The sequence below is a fragment of the Hippoglossus stenolepis genome, chromosome 20 (assembly GCF_022539355.2).
Source record: "Hippoglossus stenolepis isolate QCI-W04-F060 chromosome 20, HSTE1.2, whole genome shotgun sequence".
Taxonomy (NCBI): Eukaryota; Metazoa; Chordata; class Actinopteri; order Pleuronectiformes; family Pleuronectidae; genus Hippoglossus; species Hippoglossus stenolepis.
In genome coordinates, this window is record NC_061502.1 from 19,301,436 (window position 1) to 19,316,638 (window position 15,203).

Sequence of the window (15,203 nt, forward strand, 5' to 3'; positions counted from 1 at the left end):
TCTGTTTCTGAGGAGTCTGTTTTGCGGGAGTCTGTTTTGCGGGAGTCTGTTTTGCGGGAGTCTTTTTCGCGGGAGTCTTTTTTGCGGGAGTCTGTTTTGACGGGGTCCTCTTGGCTCTCGCCGCCTTTTTCGGAGATTCCTCTGAGGTTTTTCCATCAGACTCTTGAGCTGCTGTGTCTGTTGCTTCTTTTTCTTTATCTGCAGGAGGTTGTGTCGCATTTTTAGCATCTTCACTCTTTGCCGGAGATGTTTTAGAAGGTGTCCTTCCTCCCCCCGAGCGCTTTCTAGGTGTTTTTGGCCCAGTTGACTTATCATCAGTTTCAAAATCAGCATATTTGGAATTTTTCTTCCGTTGCCGTCCTCTTGAGCTGGGGGTTAGTTCCTGATTCTGCACTGATGGCTTCTCTTGCCCTGTGAGGACAGTAGCAGTGTTATTCCACAGTTGTACTGGACATTATATAAGGGAAACAATATACAATAATAAATATATATAAAACTGCCAGATATGCTGTAGCTTCATCAAAACGATCATTCCATGTGTTTTGTGATTTGTGAAATGTTACTTTTATAAGCTGCATTCTACATTATATGGCAGATGACACAGTAATTAGTCATTTGTATTCTTTAAGTACTATTTTGTGCAAATGAATCAGGTTTTATTTTTTTCAAATTAATCTTTTATGTCAAAGATAAAGTGTTTAAGCACAAAAACTCACTTAGTAGAACGCATACCTCCGCCAAAGCCCGACAGACGAAAACATAAGCTCCTTCGCGGAGATAATAATAATGTGACCTTTCACGTGATGATTATCAATATTGACTGATCTTATCTTAGCAAGTGAAAAAAGCAGAAACCTGGTCCAGGGTCAGTGGACTCCATCAGCTCTGGGTTTCTTGTGCTGTCGCTGTCTGATCTGGTGCCTCCTCATGTGTAGAGCAGGTTCCTGAAACATAGAACCAAGACAAACACTTATTGACTTTCTGGGTGAACCTGACTGCAGCATCTGTAAAATTAAACCACACATGTTTCCTTTAAGTGACTGTGACTGTAATTATGCAGTAATATTTCATCATACTCCCAGTTTGTCCCGACTGACTTTCTCAATGTCATCAGCTGCAGCTCTATTTTATGAAGCCGGAATTTTTCAATATTTGGCAAAAAATAATCAAGAGATTAATCAATAATGACAATAATCCCAGGTTTTAGTCTTGAAGGTGATAGTTTTGAGTCACGAGTACACGCACGGTACATGTATTTGTACTGTAAATGTTTGTTGTGGTCCAAGCTGAATGTAGTAGGAGTATTACAGCCAGTGACTGTGGAGTAAGTTATTGTTGTTTTTTTGGCCTGTTTCTTTAAAAGAAGAAAAAGAAGCAGCTTAACATTTTGTATCTCTTGTGTTTGATGAACCAACAACATACAGAAGATTCAGCCATCACATGGAAACTCTGCCTGGAGCCTGACAAACCAAAGCTCGTCCACCAAAGTGACAGTTTTATTCTCTCTTCCGCTTTGACAACTACACACGAGTCACACATACACAATTATTACACAATCTGGATGTTTCGAGTCCCGTTAATGATTCGGCATCAATGTCTCACTCGAAACGAAGCGAGAAGCGGGTGACTTTAACTGATAGAAACTGCTGTAAGTCGTTTGTTTTCGCGGTGACTCGCATCTTTCCTGCAGCCACGCTGTTAAGCTAGCAGACGCTGCTAAAGCTAACTTGTTACAGTGGCCGAGCGGAGTGTGGCGCTTCTGTCTCTCTCGTTAGATCTGCTGTAGTGTTAGGAATCGACCCCGGCACCGGGAGTCGTTCCCGGCAGGGACGGCTGGCACCGTTTATAACTCACCCTGCCTGGCTGCGGGACTCTCTGCCCCGGTGGCGGAGGCGGACAGGCGGCGCACTGAACCCGGGAAGCTGGTCTCAGGTCTCGCGGTATCGAATCCCAATGTCCGCCGAGCGGGCCCGGCACCGTGGAGACTGTCCGGAGCCGCGCAGACACCAGCGACACTCGCCTCCGGACGATCCTCTCTCACCGGCGGCGAAGAGCAAACATCTCCGGTGTTGATCGGGTTGATTCTCGCTGATTTCAGCCACACTCACAGCGCCATGTTACTGCTCCACACCGCCCCCTACCGGCACACAGGAGACCGGGACCCTCTGCAGCAGCCGCGGGTTCAAACCTCACTGACTCCACACATCGTTTATGATCTTCTTACTGGTTTTTAATCTTATTTACACCAGTTGATTACCATCGTGAATTAGTTTTATTCTTCAGATTTTATCTCACATACTGGATTTTATTTCCACTTTATGTTCATTACACGTCTTCATGTATTTCATGTGTGAAAGGTGAAATAAGAATAAACTTTATGAGGATGTAGTGATGGCGTTTGTTGGTTAATTGGTTGGATGTTGATTGGCTGCTGGTTGGTTAGTTGTTGATTGGTTGGATGTTGATTGGCTGTTGGGTGGTTTGTTGGTTTTCTGACATTTCTGTTGACTTCTTAGAGAACTATGTGTGAATCTTGATGACAAAGACATATTTAGGGGGTTGGTATCGATCAGTGTGTGAAGATCTAAATACAAATCTAGTATTCTATTAAAATGTGTTTTCATTAGGGGGATTGTTGACCTTGGAGGAGATATGCACTGTACTGAGTGCCACTCTAGATCTCATATTTTATCTAGTTCTTTTTACATAATGTTTCTATGTTGTCAAAATCTATAAAAACACTAAATACTAGGAGTAACAGTTGTGCTTTTCTTATCATCCAGCTCATAGTACAAACATCACAGAGGACACAAGGACCATGAATTCAACTTTTAATTATCTGTTGTTATAACACTGCTGGAACTATGAAACAGCAGCACGCAACTTCTAAAAAACAAGTCATAACATATTCATTTACAGAGTTTTTAAAGAGACAATAACAGTTTTTACTTGGGTAGAAATTATATACCACAAAAAGAAAAAAGTAACTGCTTTCTATTACTGAATCTTAATTAAATCTGGTCTAGACAATATATATATATATATGTTTTATCTGTATGGATGTTGGGGATGAGGCACTAAGACATGACAACAGTGTTTCGTTCATTTCAATATTCATTTGACGGCCATCTTTTTCACAAGATGCTAGTTCTGGAGGTCGAGACCAAATCAAAGAGTTCAACCACGAGTTTACACGTTCACTAAATACGTCGAGTCACAGTGTCTGCAGGGGGTTGATTCAACAACATTCAATGAGTTGAACGGCTCTCAGGAGCTCTCACCTCCTCCAAGGCCCAACAGTCCCTGACATTCAATTAAGCTGCACCAAGTTTCACTCACCCGCAATCATCAGTTCCCTAAACATCAAATGTCTTTAACTATCCTCTGAGAAATGGTGAGAATGTCAAAGACTGTCTCACAAAGCCAAAGAAAGTGAAAAGCTTTCCTGGATCTCCACCTAAATTTGATGTATTCTTCCCTTGAGCCACATTAAACCCTCCAACAAGTCATGAAATCAAAATCTCCTTAACAGAGTGCAACATAAGTTCAATCCAGCTTTCTAAACTCAACCTCTAGTATTTGAAAACAAATTGATGACCCTCACTAGTCCTCTCTACTGTGGAATTGGTTGCCTGTGGTAAATGGTTGTTTATAGCTCATCTACTGGCACCAAAATAAAAGAAATATATGATAAGGTTTTTATTCCTCCACCAAGGAATTTACCAGTAAATGTGGTTTCATAAGGGGACTGTTGGACCTTGAAGGAAGTACGAACTCTACTGAGTGACAATCTAGTTTTTTTACCTAGTTTAGATAATAGAACTGTGCTCCAGCCTCAATAAAAACATAAGCTGCTGCTGTACGGTGAAAAGCAATGTGACGGAATGTAAAAGTCTCAGTAGTTCTATCATAACTAACATGTCTGAGCCTTAGTTTAAATTATTAAATGTCAGATATTGAACTCTAATTTGATGTAAGAAGCTTTTTTAAAAAAAGAAAATGAGGTCAGGGATCCAAGGTGCTCTGTGAAATAAACCTGCTTCTCTTTGTGCTATCAAACAGTTCGAAGGGCAAGCGTGGTGATAAAGATTTGGTCACAAGTGTAAAGGACATGGGAAGTATTTCAACACAGTGAGTCAGAGGTCCCACTCAGGATCAGAGGGAACCAGCAGTGGTTCTGTGGTCACCTCCGTCCTTTAGTTTGCTCTTTGGTTTGTTTGTTTGTAAGAAAACAACCAAATGGGGAGAAACTATTGAATTTTGGTGAGGATTCAGGAATTTGTATCACTTTCTTGAGAGTTTTCCAAGAGAATAATTCACGTATCTTGATGAAAAATATCAGGCACATTGAGGGAGCTGACATCTATGAGTGTGTGTGATTTCCTGCAGCTTGAATTTAACTGAACTGTTGGGCCTTGATGGACGAATGAGCTCTGTTGAGAGACGTTAGGCAAAAAACTGCTGGACGGATTCCCACAGAACGTTCTGGGAACAAAGCCTGGAGAAAAACTGCGTTAGACTTCTTATCAGGCCTGATGTAAAATAATAGAAATCACTACTTCATAAAATACTCGGTTATTAATAAAGACAGAAATCCCGCTTTCTGAAATACTTCCCATGCAGCACAGGAGGTTTTTTTCCACTTTTAACGACACAGGCGGATCTCTCTAAAGGCATCTGATGGAGGGAAGTGAAGAGGAAAACACTTTCAACAGAAACAGAAAAATACATTAACACAGTTTGTTTAAGACAGATTCACAGATTAAAGGGAAGAATCATTGTTGTTTTAAAAGGAAACTGAAGTGCAGAACAGGAGAGAAACTAAGAATCAAAAACATTCATAAATGTGAAAAGAAAAATACAAAATAGAGTCAAACAAAGGAACCATCCATAAGCACTATTGTAGATAGAGTATATAAACGTTAGGCTACATGCTATTGGTTAAATATTCGGAGGTGAACGCAGGTCTGTGTTTGAACGCTCCATGTTAAATGCTTTTCCTTCAGTACGGTTCACGTCTCTGAGGTGAAGAGGACTCGTGCTACGCTGTGAAGATAAATAAAACAGCCTCTCTGACGTCGTCCCTTCACTGTGACAAGATCGATGAGTCTTTATTCATATTTCTGTGCTTTTCTTCGTTCCCCTGCTGATGGAAGTTCGTTTAGTGAACAACACTTGGAATGTTTAAAAACGATTTACACAATTTAACGTTAAACTTCCTTCCTAACCGAAACAAATAAGATCAATCTATTAAATCCATCGCAGGAAATCAGTTGGGCGATTATTTTGATTATTGATTAACAATTTTAGTTGTCAGAAGTTTTCTAGCTCCAGCTTCAGGATAAATAATAAATACATCAGATTTAATGATTTTCTTTGTCGATATTATACAAAACTTACTAACTTTTGTTTCGTTCTGTTGGTCAGACAAGACGCAATCTTGATGGAAACCTTTTAGCTCTGCAGAGAAACTTTTTTTTGCCCATTTCAGTAGCCAGCAGACATTTATTCCCACAGATGGAAATGAGGAGAAAAGGTCGAACTGATCCTCTTTAGCCCAGAAAAGGCTTTTAAATGAGCTCGGATTCCACGTGATGATGATGAGTCGTGTGAAGTTATAAATCATATTCAAGAGGCACAAATGTTTTCAGACAGAGAACGACTGGACCAGTTTAACAAAAATACCGAAGCATCCTCTTTACAAGTTAGAGCAACTTCTTCCCTTTCAGGTAAACGTAAAAGACAAAGAGTGTGTTTATCAAACCTTTTAAAAGTATAAGACACGTTTTAAGAATCTGTTACATACAAACACAGATAAACGGTAGAACTACGATTTCTCTGAGCTTCACAGCAACAAACATTTTGATACAGAGAAACGTGAAGTCTCCATCCACGGTGACACCTTGAGGTTTTCCTTCCAATCATCACAGAAAAGCTTTCTCAAGAAGTGCAGCTCTGTCGTTAGCTGCCCTGTCTTGAGGAAAACTTTCTAGGTCTAATAAAATGTGGACAGACTCCAGATGGTGTCTCTTCCTACCTCTGTTGTTGCTCCGGTGCACGATAGCGCTTGACGACCACGAGGGGAAGTTTTCAGGGACGTCTTTAAGTTCCACGCTGTTGCTTCCCGGCCTCAGGGTGCGGCTCCATGACGCCCGGCCCTTTCAGATTCCACTCCACCTCCAATTCGCTGGACGAGCTGCTGACGCCTCCACCTGCACCGAACCCAAAGCAATCCTTCCTCTTCCCGTCTGCCTTCCCCCTCTCCGCTCCTCCCTCTCCCTTCTCTCTATCCTCCACCATCTCTCTGCCGTCCTCTGCGGGTTTGTCCTCGGCGGCCACCTCCATGTGGAGCGGGGCCTGCTCCGACCCGTGCACGACTCCTCTCCGGTCCATGTCCACCCACAGCGGTCCCGCAGGAGGCTCCAGAGGGGTGTACTGCAGGATGGGCTGCTGGAGCTGGGCGTCCGCCTGCGGGGGGAGGTTCTGGTGCTCTGGATGGAGGAGCTGGGTTTGGTGCTGGAGGTGATGCAGCGGCTGCAGAGGGTGCTGCATGGGCTGGAGCTGGAGATGCTGCAGCTGCTGCTGCTGCTGCTGCTGATGGTGATGGTGATGGGGGCAGTGGACGTGAGGGTGATGCTGGAGGTGGTGTTGGTGATACTGATGCACAATCTGCTTGTCCACATTATGGATTAACTCCTTGTGCTGGTTTTTCAGGAACTTCTCAAACGTTTTGGAGGCCTTCTTGTTGGTCACAAACCAGTCCTGTCGACACGCATGTAGCGAGAGGAGAGGAAACACAAGGACAGGTCAACAGGGGAAGTCCAAACAGTGGTTGTGCGGTGATGCGATACATGTGAACTATGTCATTACCTGTGAATGGATAGAGTTGATGTGATATTTCACTCCACTCTCAGAGTTAAACTCTTTGTTGCAGATGAGACATCTGTATTTTCCAGCTTCAAAATCGCCCTGAAATGGGATCAAATAAGAAATCTGTGACCACTGAGCACTGGAACATCAACACTACTGCATTGCTGCTACGGTCACTCCAGAATGTTTGAGCGCCTGAAATAGAGGATCATTGTCAGTCTGGAACAGAATGAACTCACCCTGATGCACAGGCCCAGATGAGCCTTCAGCCCAGACACACTGGTGTAGGTGCAGCCACAGCCCTGAGGACACAGATGATATTAAACCAACAACACAACCTGATTATTGGACTTGAGAGATGAACAAATAAAGAGAAGGATTTGACAAATAGAAATCTCACACATTGGCAAACTCATTCCAATATGTCTGTTAAAGGCTCATATCAGCAGATATTATATATATACTGTGTATATATATATATATATATATACACAGTATATATAAAACGTTATCAATGAATTTACATGCAGCATGTGAAGTGATGTTTTCTACCTGGTTGGGACAGTGGACTTTCCTCTGCAGCTTCACCTCGTTCTTCCACTTCCTCAGCACCTCCTGGCTGAAGGCAGGGAGGCCTGGTCGAGCGTATTTTAACTACCAAGCACAGAACGCAGGTTAATTAAAGTGCAAAGGTTCATTCATTCTTCCATAGATCAGAGTATAGATAAATACACAAGGATTCTCCACTTCTCCTCCATACAAATGTCCTCTTGCCTTCTTGTCGTCGGGCACCAGGTCGCACTGAAACTTCCTCTTGGGCCAGTCTTTGGGGAGGTCGTTGCTGGCGATTTCAGCCAAGTGGAAGTTGGCCACCTGTGCGGAGGCCCGCTGCACCCGGCCGCTCGGCGTCCTCTCCGGGTTGGCCTCCCGCTGGGCCTTCAGAGCCTCGTCTTCCTCAGGCTTTTGGGGCGTCTGGGTAACGGGAAGGACACAGTTTGAAGGTTTATGGTGCTATTCATTCAAATGTCCTTTTTGTGTGAAACATGTTTGCTTTATAAGAGTTTCTGCAGGTTTCAATAAGTTAAATTTAGAACTTTTTAAGACTATAACTAAGACCGTGTTTATTTATGTTCATTAAGTTTCTTTGATCTGAGTCAAATTAAAAACCTGACTCACAGGAGCGTGCTCTGATTTAAGGTGGTATTCCAGACCAGCCTTGGATTTGTATGTCTTCCCACAGTGAGAACAGTTCAGCAACAGCTTCTCCAGCTCGGACTCCTCCTTCCCACACTTCTTCATGTGGTAGACGTAGCCCATGATGCTGGTGAACGCAGCAGTACAGCCCTGAGACGGGGAAACAGAGAAAAGAACATATTATGGAAATATAGAAAAAGTATCTTCTCTTATCGTATCTTACTTATAACCTTGTTTGTTTGTGCAAAGACTCCTGGATGGATTTCCATAAAACTGGGTGGATGGATGGGATATGAGTCCGGGGGGTAAACGTGCAGATATGGATCAGGGGGCAGAGCCAGGATTTCTGTTTCTCTTTCTTGAACATTGTGAGATATGATGTGTTTCTGTGTGCATGGTTTATGCATCTCAATTAATGCAATAAAGTGGCCAATATGACACCATATGATTTGTGAGTTTACCTCTTTGGAGCATTTTAGTTTGCCCAGTCGCTTCAGGATTTTGCGCAGTTTGTCTTTTATGGTGCGGTCGTCCAGGTCCTTGGCTTCTTCTGCTGAAGGCTACAGAGAGAAAACATGAGAGGAAAGACCTGAAGGTCGGCACAGCAGGAACCAGAGAGGGAGACTCTTACCAGGTGGCTGTGGTCGGCCATGACGTGGTACTTCATCCCCGTGGAAGACTTCAGCTGTTTCCCACAGTGTTGACAGGTGAACGGTTGCTGCACACAGGGACACATGTTAACATCAGGTGTGAACGGGGCTTTGCTTCATGTTTAATCTCTACTCACCAGTCGGCAGTTCTCCATGTGCTTCTTCAGCCCCTCCACCGTCTTCCTGCTCACACTCTTACATTTGGGACAGGTGACTCTGCCTTTGGCCACAATCTGGAGCTGCCAGCGCTCCTCTGGACTTCCTGTCGGGAGAAACATTATCTATTTTACTCCACGGAAGAAGAGGTGGTGTTATGGCCGGTTTGGAGATTAATTTAGAAGAGGTGGCAAAAGTACACACATTATTTACTCAAGTAGAAGTACAGATACTCAAGTAAAAGTAGAAGTACAGACTCAACCTGTTTACGTCTCTCACCTGGAGCGTAGGTAGGAGGCTCCTTCTTACTGGAGACAACTGGAGGTTTGTGATCCTCACTGGACTGAGATGTGGAGGCTTCACCACTGGCTGCGTCTGAACCTGAAACATTAAGAACAACAAGAGTAGGGTTCATGACCCAAACTGCAGCAGCCACCACTTGGTTAAATATGAGACAGGATGTGAACTCACAGGAGTCTCTGCTCTCTGGTGGCTGCTCCATCTCTGCTCTCTGGACCTTCTTCATGTTCAGCTCTTTAAAACCACACAGGAGGAACAAAACCAACAGATCAGCAAAACATACTCGTGCATACACTTTGAGGACAGTTTAATTTGAGCATTTAACATTAAAAACTCAGGTATATGCACCATAAATATGGATTCAGGATAAATAACTGATATTTGTTAATTCAGGCCAATTTGTAGTATTTTGAAAACAGAGGTGCAGCAGCCAATCAGTCCACTATAAATAAATACTATTCATAACTTGAGATATTTGACAACACAATTGTGAGAAATTGTGCGTCTGGGATCTTTGTACCTGGTCTCCAGACGTGTCCTCTGTCTCTGCTCGTGTTGCTCCAGACTAGTTCTTGGTTTCGTCCCGATCCCCACGCCGGCTCCGGCCCAGAGGAGACCTGCTCTCTTCCTGGATCCCTGCCGGCGTTCCAGGCCTGATCCTGGCCTCGGTCTCTGCCGGCTGCCCAGCCCTGCTCAGGACCCCGGTCCTGACCCGTCATCCAGGCCTGCTCCTGTCCCCCATGAGCTCTGTCCCTGCCTGACATCCATGTCTGGTCTGGACACGAGTGTCCCGCTCGCTCTCTGCCAGAGTTCCACACCTGCTCCTGGGGTCGGTCTCGAACCGGGGCCCAGGTGTTGGGGCCTCTTTCCCTGGAGTTACAGCTCTGGTCCTGAGGCTGGGACTGCTCCCTACAGGCTTCAGGGCCTTGAGGCCACGCCTCCTTCGCCACCAGCCTCGGAGGGAGCCTCGCTGTGGGTGGAGCCATGGAGCCTGGGTCCACCCCATTGGCCAGGTCACCTGATGACATCACTGAGCAGCTGGGGGTTGGGTAATCTACTGTTCCCATGGAAACACTCTGGAGGTCCTCGTACCTGATGTCAAGATATTATACGCGTCAGAAAAGACTGGTGGAGCAGATAGACGTTCAAACGTGGGGTTAGACTGTCACTGGCTTTTCTTCATCATCATCATCATCATCATCATCATCATCATCATTAAGCTTTCAAAGTTTCCAAACTGGTAACAGATAAGAGGTTTTATTAATATCTGAGACAAGATAAAATAATACAACCAGACAAACGCCTGAATCCAGGAATTTTCTTAACGTTGCGTTTGTTGACTTTTACGCATCCTTAAGTTCAAATAAACTATCTTAGCCTGAATTACATCTTAAGATCAACAAAAACAAGTAACTTCTTGGATTATATAATACTTCTACATCAATGATGTCATGTGTCACGATGTCACACATTTGCATAATGCACGTGATGTGTTTTCTGAACATTAGAGCATGAAAACATAACACTAATTAAAATGTTCAACCTGAATATGAGCATAAAATGTCTCATTTAAGGTGCAATGAATCGCTCTGTTACCTTTTTCTACCGTACGTCCGTTTCATCTTCAGAGAACCGTGGGCTTGAGACTCGTCATCCTAAAACATTCAAGTACAGAACTGTGAAGATCCAACGCTTTGCATAAAGTCGACAGATTGTGTGTTTTAATTAGCAACATTTACTGGTACGACCCCACAAATGCAACACCAGCAGGATGTGGTGTATAATCCATTCACTCTCACCTTAGTGTATCCACCTGCATTCGATTCACAGTCTCTCTCCGGCATTCGCTGAACAACTGTAGGAGAGATTTAAACTCAAATTAATGAAAAACTGAAACTAGCTCCATCCTGATGTTTCACAGTCACGTTCACACTGATTGTAATGATGTGAATTTGTCATTTTATTTTGTGTACCTGGACATAGAGATCCACTTTTAAGGTGTGACTGGGCTGACTTTCTTTTTCTTGGCACATACAGAGGTGACATATCCCCTCCGACGTGGGCAGGGTCCATTCTATGAGCCGACAGCCGGGAGAAATCACAAGAAAAGAAAAGATCATAAACATACACATCACTTCATTTTACTGTGAAATACTCATTTTCTGTCTGTGAAACTTCAATCGTGTTTTCATTCTATGCATTATTGCTATTTTTATATATATATCATCATCATCATATGAGTTAAAACAGTTGGTGTCACATGACGCCTCCACCTGCTCCTGCTCGAATCGGTTTGCATGTAAAACTAAATCTTAATCACATTATACATAATTATTCCTGAAGACAGTTGTTTTATCTTATTTAATTTCCATTTTCACCATAATTATTGTTATTATTATTATTTGGGCAGAGAATCCAAACTATGAGGACACAGACTTTATTTGACGTGATGTATTATCTTTATGATATATATTAGTCACACTAAAGGGAAATTAGCTGAGTTACAGCAGCAAAGAGGAATAGTCGAAAAATAAACATCAGTAAAGTAATAAGTAAACGTACAAAGAAAATATAAAAACATGAATGGAATAGAGATTTTAAATTATTATTATATTATTATAATTATGATTATTTAGTATTGTTATTCTTATAAGTAAATATGCATTATAAAACGAAGGAAAAAATCAAATGGAAACCCAAAGAAGTTATAGGAACACGAATGGAATAGAAATAACATAGAGTGTAAACAGAATAAATACAGTGGAATACACCATCTATGAAATACACAGACAGAAATGCATATTGCAGTGAAATGATTTACACCTGGGCGACTTTACATTACATCTACATATTATTATCGTCATATGATTGCAGTTGTTGTTATGGTTCCATGATCCCAAATCACCAGCTCCACACTGAGGCAGGAGCACGTGAACGCATCATCCCAGCCTGCGTGGTTAAAACAACATTTGTCTTCAGACGAAGGGAAACTGGTGTGAACGTGAATCTGCAGCAGAACCAGTGGGTTCTCCGGACTTCTGTTCTCCTGGACCTCCAGGGGCTGTTTCACACGAGCTGCGGCCGCCTTCCATTGTTTCTTACCGGGAGGAGGAACAGCGAGGCTCCGTCCTACAGCTCGGTCACAGCCTCCATGTCCTCAGCCCGAGCCCCGGCCTCCTATCCCCGGCCTCCTGTCCCCGGCCCTGGTGAGCAGCAGGCGGCTCGAACACCCAGCACAGGCCCGGTCCAGGTGGGGGGGTGATCCGGACCAGAGAAGTGTGAGAAAAGAACCGGTCCAGCTGTGAGATCCGATTTTCTTCAGAGGAACGCCCTCCTCCTGCATCTGCTGCTGCCTTCAGGACCTGTGGGAAATAAGGCCTTTAAAGGTTCAGTGTGCGGGATTCAGTGACATCTAGTGGTGAAGTGTCACGTTGCAGCTGATCGACCTGTTATCTAGTTGTTATCTCTTCACTTTTCCCATCAAAGTGAAGAAATCTGTCCTGTGGTGTATTGCATGAAATTAATATCTTTATCAAAATGATCCTGGTTTACAATTTAATTCATGTGTGGGTGAATTTATAACCTCGAGGTGTTGTTGAGATATTGTGATCACAAGATTTAAAAAAAAAGTATTTTTCACAAAAACAGCTCGTGGCAGCCTCCTTGACCTTTGACCTTCAACCACAAAGTTTCACTCAGTTAATCTTTGGGTCAAAATGAACATTTGTACAATAATCAAAGAAACAAAAAGTTAAATTCACCTTCTTTAAGTCAAAGTGAAGTTTGTACACATTTTGAAGAAAGTTCCCAAAGATGTTCTTGGGACGTCGACCTGAAAAGATAACGCACACGAGATGTCGCTGTCTCAGAGAAATAAAACTTACTGATCCTGAACTGTTACAGCTGCTTCTTATCTAATCTTAGTTTAAACATTGACACGTCTCCGCTCCGCCTCCCCCTCACTGTGCTGTGTGGTAGAAAGTGAAAGTGAAAGTGCATCAGGGCGTTCAGCGACTGCAGGGCGTTTTCTTGATTCCGCAGAGTGTTGGGCCGACATGTCAGACGAGTCCACATCCAGAGACTATCAGTCCATTTCGTAAGTAGGCTTCTTACATTAAGGTGGTTGAAATAAGAGGCTGTGAGCGGCTGAACCTCTGCAATGCATCGACACAGTACAGATTATCAACCCGTCAGGTATTTACCACTCTGTGTCCCGGAGGAAAGCTCGAGCTGAGCAGCTTCTGATGTTTAAAACCGACTGGTGTTTTTATTTGACCTTTATGCAGCTTTGTTAAGTTGTGTCGACTGAAAGTTTCTCTGTGTGTGTTTTTATTTCAGAGACATGCCGCAGATATATCCAGGTGAGAAAACACGTTCAATGTGTTTATACCAATGATTCTCAAACTGTGTCGCGCGTGTGTGTGTGTGTGTGTGTGTGTGTGTGTGTGTGTGTGCCCGTGTGCCCCCAGACTGCGCACACACACAGGCCCCGGGGCTCCGCCCCCACTCACTCGCTCAGACACACACAGTGAGATCAGAGCTCGTTCACGTGAAGCAGCAGCTCAGTGACAAACAAGACAGTGTTCACAAACCAAGTTGAAAAGAAAGTCCGATGAAGCCTGTCTTGCTCTTGGGTTCACAGTGAATGAAGGAGGACATGAGGACAGACCAGTGTGTCTTTTAGGTCTGAAAACTCTGGCAGCTGACAGTATGAGACCCAACAAATTAAGAAGACACTTAGAAACATTACACCCGAGTCACATGCATGTGTTCTTTTTGGTTGAGCTTTATCATCGTTGTAACAAAGTGATTATAATTTTATTTTATTTTTTCTCTATTTTGGAAAAAGTACAGACTGAGGAATGTAGTGATAAATGTCACCAAAAGTCCTTCAATTAAGTTGAATTGAAGCAAAGTTATTGCACTATTCTTTGAAAAAAGTGGCAAATGTCACAAAAAGTTGTTTGAAAAAGGTTTTTTATTTGCACATCAGAAATTCCTGAAAGTAATGTGAATGTAATGTTCATGTGTATGTTATGTAAATACACATGTTAAACTTGTCCCATTTGGTCATAATTTTGTTGGGGCAGGGGAGCGGGTGGGGGGGCATGAAAAATATTCTAGCTCCAAAGTGGGGCATGACAGAAAAAGTTTGAGAACCACTGGTTTATACTGTGACAACATATGTTTCTACCGTTTATCAACCATTTGAGTATTTGAGTTTGTGGAGAATCAAAAGTGAAAGTGAATTTCTCCATTGTCACTGTGGGACTAATGACTATTTAATTTGATCTTATTCTTTGCTAGAAACTAGAATGTCTCTGAATAATCCTTCATTTCAATGTCTAGTTCTTATTGTAGGAATATAAAGTATCTAACTAATGAGGGAAGTGTTCTGAGATAAGATAACTTCACTGTTTTCTGTCCTTTCAGCCTCTGACTCCACAACATGACACACCTCATTCAATAGAGTTCAGTGTTTCTGATATATTAAATGAGAAATACATATTTAAAATGGAATAAATAATAATAAAAGTGTCATATGGGAAACCGACTCCAAATCAAGTCAGATATTATTGCCTCTTTTTATCTGATTTTAACGTGTCCTCTATTTTATATGAGTATAATTTGATATAATCATAATATAATGTAATAATTTCGAAAACGTTAATTAACTTTCATGTCATGTGACCCACTGATTTCAAACCAATGCCAAATATTTGTTGTTACTCTTGATTAACAGGACACACCTCTTTTTTAGTAGATTTTAAATTCAGTCAGTTGCTAATTTAACGAATTTTGATGCGGTTCAGTGTAAGAACACACACATGAGATCGCTCAGGATGTGTTGTTGCACAAAATCCTGATGCAGATTAATGATCATGTTCTTCTCCTCTGTTTTGCCTTCAGAGTCCTGGAGTAAGTTCTTTGTGGTCCTGACTGGAAAAACGAACGACACTCATGGAGACTTTGTAAAGATAATTAAAAACAACGGACACACTGAGGTCACCACTCCTGAAGAATGTGACTACT

The 15,203-nt window shown here is 42.7% G+C and overlaps 2 protein-coding genes and 1 long non-coding RNA gene across 5 annotated transcripts in view; 1 reads left to right on the top strand and 2 right to left on the bottom strand.

Moving 5' to 3' along the window:
- Positions 1–3: 3 nt before the first annotated feature.
- On the bottom strand, positions 4–2,353 carry LOC124851204. The gene is made up of 3 exons (XR_007032287.1): positions 1,855–2,353; positions 856–944; positions 4–411 (listed from the first exon to the last, which is right to left on the bottom strand). It is a non-coding gene; the product is annotated as an uncharacterized LOC124851204 (long non-coding RNA).
- A 461-nt stretch (positions 2,354–2,814) lies between these two features.
- znf512 (zinc finger protein 512) lies at positions 2,815–13,068 on the bottom strand. Its single transcript, XM_047338069.1, has 17 exons — positions 12,932–13,068; positions 12,273–12,532; positions 11,144–11,244; positions 10,970–11,025; positions 10,767–10,825; positions 9,691–10,262; positions 9,342–9,404; positions 9,150–9,251; positions 8,852–8,976; positions 8,696–8,782; positions 8,526–8,624; positions 8,047–8,214; positions 7,645–7,842; positions 7,423–7,524; positions 7,110–7,172; positions 6,871–6,969; positions 2,815–6,762 (listed from the first exon to the last, which is right to left on the bottom strand). Exons 3-17 carry the CDS (start codon positions 11,241–11,243, stop codon positions 6,103–6,105), a joined length of 2,553 nt encoding a protein of 850 aa, XP_047194025.1. The 5' UTR covers position 11,244; positions 12,273–12,532; positions 12,932–13,068; the 3' UTR covers positions 2,815–6,102.
- Positions 13,069–13,126: 58 nt separating this feature from the next.
- Positions 13,127–15,203, top strand: part of si:ch211-245h14.1 (uncharacterized protein LOC563420 homolog) — a 4,181-nt gene continuing 2,104 nt past the window's right edge. For 2 of the 3 annotated variants that reach the window (XM_035143959.2, XM_035143962.2), the window contains exons 1-3: positions 13,127–13,266; positions 13,509–13,531; positions 15,081–15,203. The exon at positions 15,081–15,203 is cut by the window's right edge and continues 69 nt beyond it. In XM_035143959.2, coding sequence (XP_034999850.1) covers positions 13,226–13,266; positions 13,509–13,531; positions 15,081–15,203 — 187 coding nt within the window. In that variant the 5' untranslated portion in view covers positions 13,127–13,225. Of the gene's footprint in view, positions 13,365–13,508; positions 13,532–15,080 lie in introns of all 3 variants that reach the window. The other variant, XM_035143960.2, reaches the window with a different exon arrangement.